The 12,853-nt window shown below is 42.0% G+C and overlaps 1 protein-coding gene across 1 annotated transcript; it reads left to right on the forward strand.

Moving 5' to 3' along the window:
- Positions 1-8,852: 8,852 nt before the first annotated feature.
- MYCFIDRAFT_107238 (uncharacterized protein) lies at positions 8,853-9,035 on the forward strand (the record flags this gene model as incomplete). Its single annotated transcript, XM_007928514.1, has 1 exon — positions 8,853-9,035. A coding segment is annotated over one exon (183 nt), but the record flags the coding sequence as incomplete, so codon positions are not given.
- Between the last annotated feature and the right edge of the window lie 3,818 nt (positions 9,036-12,853).

Raw genomic sequence — 12,853 nt, forward strand, 5'->3', positions numbered from 1 at the left:
CCGTGCTACTACCGAACACCGAAAGCACCTTTTAGTAGCTAACGCTACCCCTATAAGCTAACCTTCTTATTAGTCGAAAAAAGAGTAAGCGCCGCACTAACTGTTAGCCTTGTACGGCGTAAGACTATCGACATTGTGCTAGCTATTATACGTACCTGTCTTATATCTAGGCGCGATACTAACTATAAGGCAAAGGTTATACTAGACCCCGGAAATTTAGTTAGCGCCCTTATTAGCTATCGCCTAGCTAAGCAATTAGACCTTCGACAACTGCCGAAGACTAACCTACTAACCCTTGCTTAGTTTAATAACGCTCGGCACTTGACCTACGGAGCCTACTATATCTATATAGCTCTAAAGGACGACCTCGGAAATAAACGCCTACTAAACTTTACTACCTACGCAGTAGACATAGACAGCCTCCTATCCGACATTATTATTAGCAACCCTGTTCTTAAGTACTATACTATAGTTATAGACTTAGGCAGTTAACAATAGCGATTTAGAATCGCTAGGAAAGAGGATATTAAACATATCGATATTAGCGAGTGTCCTAATAATATTAGGGTCCTGTTTATTAGCAACCTAACTCCTGCCTTAGCTAATCTAACTGCCGACCTGCTCGGTAGTAATAACGATAAACTAGTGCCCCCTAATAGCATAGATCCTAAACAGCTTGAGCGTATACTAGAACCTATTCGAGAGACCTATATTAATGTATTCAAACACCACTTAGTATCGACATTGCCTATATTTAAAGAGACGGATTATAAGATTAATATTATAGAGGGCAAAGAGGTCCCTTTTAGACCTCTCTACAACCTTAGTAAACGAGAGCTTGCTGTATTGCGTAAGTACCTAGAGGAAAACCTAGCTAATAGCCGGATACGGTATAGTAACAGCCCTACTAGTGCCCCTATCCTGTTCGTACTAAAGAAAGATAGTAGCCTACGCCTCTATATCGATTATCGTAGGCTTAATACTATTACTATCAAAGATCGTTGTCCACTTCCTCTTATTAATAAGACCCTTAATCGCCTTTCTAGTGCCTACTACTATACTATATTAGACATTAAGGACGCCTATTACCGCATCTGTATTCGCAAGGGCGATAAATAGAAGACAGCCTTTCGTACTCGCTATAGCTATTTTAAGTACTTAGTTATGCCATTTGGGCTAGCTAATGCCCCTACTATATTCTAGTCCTATATTAATCGGGCCCTGTTAGGCCTATTAGATTACCTCTGTATAGTTTACCTAGATAACATCCTAGTTTATATATACTCTCCTAATATTGCGGAATACTAGGCTACAGTCCGTAAGGTACTCGACCGCCTAAGGGCCTATAGCTTATATTGTAAGCCTTCTAAATACACCTTTGCTACTAAAGAGGTGTCCTTCCTTAGCTTCCTCGTGTTAACCGAGGGTGTTAAGGCTAATCCTAATCGGATTAAGACTATTACTAAGTGGCCGACGCCTACTAGTATTAAAGAGCTTCAATTATTCCTAGGTTTTACTAACTTCTACCGTCGATTTATCGAAGGTTACTCGCGGTACGTAATGCTACTAACTGAACTTACTAAAACCAAGGCTAACCTAACTAGAGAGTTCAAATAGACTAACAGAGCACAAGCCGCTTTTAACGGTCTAAAGCGACGCTTTACTAAAGTCCCCTTATTATACTATTTCGTACTAAACAAGCAGATCCGAATTGAGACTAACGCTTTATAGTTCGCTATATCGGCTATTATATCCTAGCAATTAGATAATAACTATTACTAGCACCCGATTGCCTTCTTCTCGAGGAAGATAATTCGAGCGGAGCGATAGGCTAAAAAAACAGGCACCTAGAGCAACCTAAGGAGCTTGCGACGAAGGTTGTAGAAGGTGTCTATTTTAGCCTATCGTAGAGCTCGAGAACAAATCAGATTAGTGTTATTGCGGTAAGCGTAGCGAGGCTTTTAATAACGTATGCATGTAATGCGGTAGGTAAATAGGCGCGGATAGGAGGGCTGAATTTCAAAGATGCGCCCGCAAAATAAAGCGCGCGCTATAATTAGCTTAAATTCGAGAAGATATTACGTGTTTTGCAATCCTTAGGCTAACTTCTAACCTTAGCAGAACCGTAAGAAGCAACAACTATTTACAATACCTGCTACAATTAGTATATCGCCTACGTATATACCTGCTTAAAAGATTAAGAGACATTAAGACTACCGATTAACTTTAAGCTCGCGGCGGACTATAGTAAGGCCGGCAACCTGTATAACGACGCGTTAAACTAATACGCGACAACAGGTCTAAACACGATAAAGACTCTAGAACGTAGTAGTATATGTCGTAGTACTAATACTCTGCATTTAAGACAATGTCGTAAGATACGGTATTAGCGCGGTAGGTACGGGGGATATAGGAGGAGTCGGAGACGACGACTATGCCCCCCTGCCCTAAGCGCTAACGTTAGTAAAGGACACTCCGCGCGGTAAGGGACGGGGGGTTTAAGAGGAACGACTATCCCCCCTCCCTCTAAGCGCTAGCGGTTACAAACATACGCTTACTATTTAAGGTAGGAACGGGTAAGTATAGTATCTTTCTTTTATATATAAGAAGCCGCACCTTTACTGTTCTAGGCACCCCTTCCCGAAGTGGTATAGCGGCTTCCTTAAACTTTAACAAACCTTAAGAGACGTTACTATAAACGTAGGACGACCCCTTTCTAATTTGTACCTCGACTTCCCTTTCTATAGCTTGCTACCTAACTCTGTATTACGATAGCACGACCTATAGTATTCAAGTTATCTAAAATAGTAGTGCTCTCGAAACTAGAGCTGCTTATAAGCTACACTATCTATCGAGACTCCCGCCGCCGCCTAGATATTATTAAGTAGACATAGCGCGAGCAACTCCTACTCTATCGACATTTCCTATCCCGCGTAACGGGTAAGCACCTCTTGCGACTAATTAAGAAGCAAGTCCTGCTATAGAAGCGCCGACTCGAGGACATGCTTAACCTTGTACTCTAAAACGCGCTTAAGGAAGGCAAGCCTATTAAAGCGTCCGATACACTCGAGTTCTAGCACCTCTTACGCTTTAAGGAACAGTCTATCGACTCTCTTAATATAATAGGCGCCCTCTACGCCGCCTAGAACAGTCGCTATATCCGTCTGCTTAGCTAGATCTATGCTATTATTTAGCAGAACGAGCTAGTAAACGTATATATAGCTAAAGTCGGACAGAACTATGCTTAGTACTTTAGACAAGCCGCAGCTAGCGCACCTAGAGGCGATGTACCTAGCAGCGGCGGCGATCTAACTAAGAGAGCGCCGACAGATAGGAACGACGGTAAAGAGCTTAATAATAAGGAGGTTAATAAAGACTATAAAGGCAGCCGTGTCTGCTCTAACTATGCTTATAGAAAGCGTAAGAAGCCCTCCTAATTCTACAACCCTCGTAATGTTAACAAGCTACTCGCAACCTGTCTTAGATACCGCCTAAGCAAGCGATCCGCTAGTAAGAAGAAGCGTACGCGCACTAAGGAAGATAATAGCGCTACTACTTAGACTCCTTCGAAGCGTAGTCGGCCTGTAACTCGAGCTGCAACTAGTACAATAGCGACTAATCCTATTCCTATTGCGCCTTCCCTAAGCTCTTCGGCTATACCTGCGCCTACTCTAATCTTATCTAGCTTAAGCAATATTATCGTTGCACTACATCGTATAGGTAACCTAGTAAAGCGTAATCCTCTACTACTACTACCTAGATCTATAGGACCTCCGCTAGTTTCTTCGTAATTATCTAGTAGAGCTAGCATTCGCGCGCGTAGTTAGCATAGTAGCGATAATCTAGCAACTGCAACTGCCCGTGCTTAAGTCGCTACAATCTCGCGATAATACTGCTAAGAGCGTCGTACCGGCGAGAATCTGTCTCCTACGCCGACTATCGATTAAATACTCGCAAGCTAATATTAGTAGCAATTATAGGCTAGACAACTAAGCTAGCAGCCGACTAAGTACGGCAGCGATCTACTCCTTCTAAGCTCTGCATTCGGAGTAGGCGCGCCTACCGGTAATCTAGATTATCTACCTATTCGTAATGCTCGGCGGTGGTTTATATATAGCATTTGCGACTAACTACGCGCAATTAGATGCAAGTACGATGCACCGGAAGCAGACGCTAACATTACTATCTGCTATTACTACGTAGAAGGTAATAATAATAAACCTAATTAGTATAAGTAGTATATCCTTCGTCGGTATAAGGTTAAGCGCTACGAGTTCTACCTACTAGATAGGTTATAAGAGCTCGAGAATTGCTATGTCTCTTATCGCATTGTCCGTAACGATAATAACCTACCTCCTTACCGTTCTCGACCCGGATAGCGCGAGCGTGCTCGAGCCGACTAATATAAGTAGGCCCTTGCCGACTACTTCCTAATCGACAATCTAGTCGACCTACCTATTCAAGTCCGTACCGAGCTCGATAGTTAGAAGGCACTTGCCGATATTAACTACAATCTAGTAACTAATTTCTTCGCTACCTTAGAAGATAAGAAGATAGAGACATGCTAGAACGAAGAACTTTAAGAGGGATATAAAGAGCGGTAGTTTAATATGCAACTAGATACTCGTAAAGGCTCTCTAACCTTACACATTTGCAAGAAGTGTCGTACTACTCGCGATTAGAACAAGCGCCCCGAAGAGCCTAGGCTTATATTAGTAGCTAACCTTATAGACCTAGGTAAATATCTAGTACACCTACCGAAGCTTACAATAGTCGAGGAGATTCTAATCGCACGTGTCTACGTATACGTTAAGATACGACTTATTAAGGGCGCCTAGTATCGGTATAAGAACAACGTCGTCAACTTCCTTCGCGATACCGGTAAGCTTTAGTAGGAGCTCCTACTGCTTCCTAAGCACTTAGAAACCGTGCTTCTTCGTCTAGCCTAAGGTAACAAGACTACGTATCGAATCTTTAAGCGCGACTTCCGTATACGTTAAGCTATTATACGTTAGTAGTTATTATATCTGCGAGACAACTATAAGGGATACGCTAGCGTACTTATCGACGATAACCGCTTATCGAGCTTGCCGTAAGACGACGATGTAATAGACCGCATTAACGTTTAGTACTATACCGAAGATAATTTGCCGCTACTACCCGAGAATGCATCTACTCTACAACTATCTAAGGACACTACAGGTTATAAGGAAGAAGACAACTTTGCTAACTATCCGTTTGAGTCTGCATTACCTTAAGGTCGTATGCCTAAAGACTAACGGTAGCAACTATAAGATATAGTCGATTAATAGGAATAGTAGTATTAAAACAAGGACGATAAACTTCGCATACAAGCCTCGTAGTACGATAGTCTAGGAGACCTACTATAGAACTACTTAACACTCCCGCTATTCGATCGCGTAGCTCTATCTAAATTTAATAAATCTATAGCATTGCTGTCCCTTGCCTTTCTAACGCTCTATCTAACGGGTGTTGCTAACTTCGTTAAATGCTAAGAACGCGGTGTTTCCTATAACGACTATATCGAGTATATGCTTAAATACTAAGATGGACGCTTCGCTTAGCACCTACGCTTCCGTTACGTCGCCCTTAATATATCTATATAGAAGCAGAGCAATCGCATCGCTAACTTCGTAGTATAGTAGAATCCCGAGTATTAAGAGATATCGCTCGAGGATTTAAAGGCTGCCCTAGCATCTTATAACGACGATGATTTAAAGAAGCTTCTATCTAATCTAATGCGATACGCGGACAAGCTACGAGGTACCCGTGCATACTAGATTAGTAAGCGTAAGCAACTCGAGATCTATATTATAGCTCTTAGAACGCCTTATCTATTCCTAACCTTTAGCGCCGCAGACAACTAGTAGTAGTCTCTTTAAAAGCATATGCCTACTATTCTATCCGGCGATAAGCACGAGCGCCGCAAGATCGCACGCGACAATGTCCGCGACAATCCGGCTATCGCAGCCTATTACTACTACCGTCGGCATACTATTCTTTAGCAAATAGTACTTAAGCCCAAATTTAGCATTGTCGATTACTAGAATCGGTTCGAATTCTAGGCTCGTAGCAGCTCTTACAATTACGGTATGTATTAGTTATAGACAGACATTAAGCCCGAGACATAGTAAGCTTTGTTGCCGCCGCCGAGATTAAGCACTAAAGCCGACCGACAAGCACTTGCAAACTTCTAGGGCCGTTATATAACTGCCTTTCAACTAGATCTAGATCGCACTAGTCTATAACTAGGAGAGCCTATAGTCTTGTCTATACGACCGGATAAAGTGCGTAATACGGTATATCTGCTTATACTAAACTTGAATCGAGTTTAGCGCTACAAATGCGGTTACGAGTATTGTTAGCGGCAGAACAAGGATACTAGCTAGCGTAGTTGTCGGTTCTACTATCCTCGTAAGCTATACGATAAAGCTCGTATTAGTAGAGACCTTAACCTACGTTACTATATATATAATAGACCTCGCAATAATAAGTAGATAAATAGCTACAACCGTATAGTCTCTATAGTATAGGTTGCTAATACGGACTTTGCTCTATGCACGTCGAAGGGCACTATCGTCGACTACCTCGCAAAGTACTATAGCAAGGCAGAGAAGCGTAGTATCCCGTTGCTAGATATTGCTAAGTAGCTTAGTCCTCATTTGCAGAACTCTAATCGGCCGATAGTGTCTTTCTTTACAAAGATAATAAACAAGCTTATCGGAGAGAGAGATATTTCTATATAGGAAGCATGCTACTAGCTCCTAGGCTTGCCTCTTGCCTAAGGATTACGCTAGGTATAGAGCTTCGACTGTCGCCTGCCTTATTAGCAAGCGAAGGTAAAGCGTTATAATAAGCAAGCTAGTAAGATCGTTATATAGGGCAAGTCGCCGTTACTTAAGTATATAGATCGGCTTAGCATCTCTCTAGAGAAGTTTGCTAATTTAGACCTTCTTAATCGGCCTAACCTAACTCTCTTCGAGTTCTTAACCCGATAGGACTTCGGAATATTTAAGCTGCGGCTACGTACGAAGGCTCGTCTTATTAACTACTTCCCTAAGTACTACGGCAACCCCGAGGAAGATAATGGTACCTACGAAGACTTCTATCGCACTAAGGTCGCTCTATATTACCTATTCGATAGTTAGTACCTAGCTCTTCCTTACACCTTTCGCGATTACTAGGACGAGGAGTTCTATACATAGTAGGAGGCTTATAAATAGTGCAAAGCCTATTACATACATCCTTTCGACTACTTTAGAGTTAACCTACCTATACCGACTAAGGACCTATTTAAAGAGGAACAGTATAACCTAGAAGAAGAAGAGCCTAAGGGTAAGCTTCTTACGCGCGCTATTCCTAATCGCAACCCTATAGAAGAAGAGGAAGATCTCGACAATCTTAGCAATCGCTAAATAGATAAGGACTACGATTAGATACCTTACGTTAGCCGCTACGGTCTTAGACACCTCAAGGATTAGTAGAAGAACAAGCGCGGCACTCGTAGAACGCACTAGAAGATTAGCACTATCGCTAACCTCTAATAGAAGGTTAATAGTCTGTCTCTAGAACAGCGGCTTTAGTATAATCGCATTTAAAACTACGCTAATAAGTTAATAAATAGTGCTACTATGCCGGACCCTATCTTGCTTAATATTAATAGCAAGGCAGGCGTTAGCAAGTCCTACGTAATCGAGCTTCTCTCTTCCGCTATTAAGGAACTAGTAGAGCAGTAGAATGCTGCCGGCGTTATACAATATTAGATAGATAATCCGATTATGCGGATCGCTCTAACTAGTGCTATAGCTTTCGGTATTAAGGGCTCGACGATCTATTCGGCCTTTCGACTGCCTCTAACTATAAGAGAGTACGTTCCTCTTAAGGGAACTGCGCTTTCTACTTTCTAAGAGTATATGCGCAATATTCTCTATATTATTATCGACGAGAAGTCAATAATTAACTTAGTTAAGCTATACTAGATCGACAAGCGACTACGATAGGTTAGACAGTAGGACTTAAGCTACCCGCAAGAAGACTAGGACGATCCTAAGATTGATACATTACTGCTATTTAGAGGCTTTACGATCTATATATGCGGCGACTTTAGTTAATTACTTCCAATCGGTAGCCGACCTCTCTTTAGTAGGCTAACCCTAACTAATTTACCTAAAGTTGTTCTTAGCCGTTATGCTTAGCACCTATTTAACGAGACTATCTAGCTTAACGTTATTTAGCGCTAACAGGGCAATAACCTAGCAGCTTAGGCATTTAAAGATGCTCTCGAAGGCCTGCGTGCTAGACCTAGCAAGTTAACTATTAATTAGTAGCAGACACTTACAACCCGCGTTCGAGATGCCTCTTATCTATATCTAGCAGGATTTAAGGACGCTATTCGCCTATTTAGCTATAAGAAGCAAGTCTCTACCCTTAACTATACCTCGATGCGTAATAATTAGCAACCTATTAAGCCTATTAAAGCTAAACACACTAGCCGTTATGCCGCTTAAGCTAATTACGAGACCGGCGGAAACCTATATAAAGTCCTTCTAATCTGTATCGGCGCTCGGGTTATAGTAACCGAGAACCTGTAGGTATAGTAGGGCGTTGTTAATAGTAGTATAGGCACCGTCCGCGATGTCGTCTAGGCTTAAGATACATTACGTACCGATTAAGAGGTTGTTAATAAAGATATGCCGGCCGTTGTACTAGTTAAGCTAGACGACTACTCTAGCCCGATACTTAATTAGGAAGTCGATAGTCTACTATCTAATGTCGTACCTATCGTGCCTTCTCGCCGCGAATAGAAACACAACGATCGTTCCGATAGCTAATGCACTCGTACTCAATTCCCCTTAACTATCGCCTACGCTATTACTATCTATAAGTCGCAGGGTATAACTTTAGATAAGGGTGTACTTAATATCTCTAAGAAGGACTTTACGCCTGCCTTAACTTATATCGCTTACTCCCGCTTCTACAATCTCGATAATATACTCTTCGATAAGCTATTCAACTATAATCGCTTTAAAGGCAAGCTATATAAGTCTTACATCGACCGCTATATAGACTACATCCGTCGTAAGAAGCAGCGTAGTCTGCTACCCGGAGCCGTCCTTTCCTTAGATCTACTATACCTAGATCTCGAGGCAGCTAAGCGCGATAAGCGTTAATAGTAGCGTAATCTATAGACTCTATAGGCTTAGTAGGAGCGTCGACTTTAGCAATAGCGCAACTAAGAACAAGCTTAGTAAGACGCACTTCGTCGTCGATAAGAAGTAGAAGAGGCTAAGCTTAAAGCGGCCCTTCTCGAAATCGCGAGAATAGAGTCTAGACAAGGCTAAGGCTAAGGTTAACTACTAGAGTCGTCTAAGGATATACTAGCTCTTCCGATAGCCTCCTTCGCCTTCTTAGAGCGTACGCTTCTAACGCTAATCGTACCTAGTTAGTAGATAACCTTCGTAGCTCTGCGCAATAGGTTTACTAAAGTCTATAGCCGGCGCTTCTCGAACACTGACTATATAGACGCCCTTCGTAGTCTCGCGAGTCGAAACGAAGTCGTTCTTAACGGTCCGCGTATCGCAGCTACTACTCGTATCGAAGACGACCGCCGCCTCGGCAATCGGCACGTAGTAGGAGAGTTCCTCGACGAAGAGACCTTCTAGCGCAATGTTAAGGCTAATAGGCAAGCTTAGCAGACTCGTTAGCCCGAACAGCTTCTACGCGATAGTAACATAGTTAATAGTAAGCCGGCGACTTAGCAAGAGCAAGAGTATATAGGGATAACTACTAAAGAGGAAGAGCTTAACGAAGAGACACGCTTTTAGATTGCTATAATAGAAGAACAGGCTCGCTAATAGGCCTTCGATAATAGACTACGTCGTAATTAGGAGGAAGACTTAGAGATAGCGTAGACACAGGGTAATAATAATAAGGGCTTTAAGTAATATAGCGTATACGAAGGACAACCGATCGCTGCTTATATAGCTGCGCGCTATAGACACTAATCTGATTTGTTCTCGAGCTCTACGCGTCGCTCCGCTCGATTAGGACAAGCACTACAGGGCTTAAACGATACTTTATTAATGTAGAGCGTCGCTACGAGACATACGAGCAAGAGCTCCTAGCTATTATCGAGGCCTTTAAGTATTAGAGGCACTATCTCAATAGTATATAGTACACTATTTAGGTCTATACGGACTATAACAACCTCCGTAGAATTACGAAGGTTACTAGGGTTATAGGTCGATAGGCTAGATAGGCCGTCTACCTCGCTAGGTTTGATTTTGATATATTATATCGGCTAGGCGTAAGCAACCCTACTAATAGCCTATCGAGGCGACCTAATTACGACAGCGGGACTTAGCAATCTATTAATTTATTATTTCCAACCCTATAGTATAAGATTGCTATAGCCCGTATTGTTAATAAGCACGCGCAGGATAAGCGGCTTACCGGACTCTGCGACGGCTTAAAGCATATTAATGCTCTTACTATATTAACAGTGCGTATTAAGGCAAGAGCTAAGGACATAGACAGGAGAAGTTATAATAACTCCCTAGTCGATATCGCTATATATAGTAACAGCGATTAAAGCACTAATGCAGTTAATCCGGCTACTAGTACTATTAGATGTATACAATGCGTACCTCGTTTAATAGCGAGGGTGCTATTAAATGACCTTACAAATAGGGATAGTTAATCGTTTATAAATGAGCTATTACGGGCTTAGCAGAGGGACGCCTTTGCTACTAAACGTATAGACAAGCTTATAAGTAGGCGAAAGACTCGATCTAGTAAGAGTAATAACTAGTCGATCGATAACAAAGGTTATTTAAAGTTCAAGGGCAGATACTATGTCCCCGCTAAACATTCGATCCGACAAGAACTTCTTAAGCGACACTATAATAGTAAGCTTGCCGGTTACTATAGCGTAGAGAGGTCGCACGAGCTACTATCGCGCATATACTACTAGCTAAATAGTAAGCGGGATATAAAGGACTACGTAAACACGTGCGCCGTGTGTTAACGTATTAAGGTACTAAAGCATTAGCCTTTTAGCGAGTTGTCCTTATTGCTAATCCCTTACAAGCTATTTGCAGAGCTTATAATAGATTTTATTACAGGTCTTCCCCCTACTAAGCGAAGAGGAAGCAAAGACATCTTTAACGCTATCCTAGTCGTTATAGACCGGTTTACTAAGGGCGCTCGATACATCCCGGCGCGGAAAGATTAGACTGCTATTAATATAGTAGAAGCGCTATAGAACAACATCTTCTATACCTATTAGGGGACCCCTAAAGGGATAGTCTCTAACCGAGGCTCGATATTTATATCTTATTATTAGAGTAAGATTTGCCTATAGCTAAGACTTAAGCATCGCCTGTCTATAGCATTCTATCTATAAACAGATAGTCAAACCGAAAGGCAGAATGCTACGCTATAGCAGTACCTACGTAGCTATATTAATAAGAACCCTAATAACTAGGTCAATCTCCTATAGCCTATAGAATTCGTATACAACAACAGTGTACACTTATCTACTAAGGTTTTACTATATATAGCCATAATGGGCTAGAACGCCGCCTTACTATAAGACCTATTTACCTCGCTCGAGGCCGAGCGCAAGGAAAGGGAAGCGCGTTAAGTACTAATACCTAAGACGCTAGCGGCTATTAAGAGGGTTTAAAAGATGCGAGAAATTTACGCTATAATAGCTAACAAACTAGCAAAAGCCTAGGCCTATTAGAAGGCCTACTATAACAAACACTATACGCTAATAACCTTCAAATAAGGCGACATAGTTATACTTAGTACGAAGAACCTCCGTATCCGCAAACACCTATTACCTAATAGCAAAACACGCCCTAAACTAGCACTAAGGTACATTAGTCTATTCCGCATTCGAGAAGTTAAGGGCTCCTCCGCATAGGCCTATTAGTTGTAGCTTCCTCCTTATTATACTATCTATAACACCTTCTATGTATCCCTCCTTAAGCTATATTACCTACGCGAGGGGGATAAAGCCCCTACTAAACACGAAGACATACTAGCGGATAGTAAAGAGCTATAGTCTATAGAACGTATCCTAGATTATCGGACTAGGCGAGGCAAGAAGGAGTACCTCCTAAGATAGTAAGGCTATTTACCTAAATAGGACTCGTAGGAGGCCGAAGACTCGTTTAAGGATATAGCTAAGTTATTAGATAAGTATTAGACTAGTATAAAGAACAAGAAGAAGGCTAAGGGCCTATAATGTCGCCTAGGAACAATGCTACCCCCGGGGTGCTATTAGCTAACTAATTAGAGGCCGGCAAACTAGGACAATAAGACTATACTAGGCGCGCTACGACGCGTCTATTAATTAATCGCATACTCTTTTAAGGACTCTACCTCTTTACTAACGCGCCCTATAGGTCCCCCTCTTGTTCCCTTATTCTATCGAGGCCTCGAGGCCTAGGCAATCGGCGAAGACAGCGCGACCGGCGCGGCTATATTAGTAACGGTATTACGGAGTGTGTTATTAGTTAAAAAAGGAGATTAGAAGCGAGGTGAAGTTAGCGCTAAGACGACTAGCGCCGCTATTGTCAACATCACTTGCTATTGTTACTGCATCTGCTAAGACAACCTTACCTATACTACGAGCCTAAGGCACCTTTAATTAAAACTTTAATCAAAACTTTAAGCCGCCTAAAAGATTAAGCCTATTAAGGGGTTAATCAAAACTTTAAGGCCAAGTTAAAGCTTTAAGCCGCTTAAAAGATTAAGTAGACTAATAGACTAACTAACTAAGGGCAAAAACTATAGAGCTAAGCTAGCCGGGGTCGATCTGCGG

Source organism: Pseudocercospora fijiensis (assembly GCF_000340215.1).
Source record: "Pseudocercospora fijiensis CIRAD86 unplaced genomic scaffold MYCFIscaffold_4, whole genome shotgun sequence".
Classification (NCBI taxonomy): Eukaryota; Fungi; Ascomycota; class Dothideomycetes; order Mycosphaerellales; family Mycosphaerellaceae; genus Pseudocercospora; species Pseudocercospora fijiensis.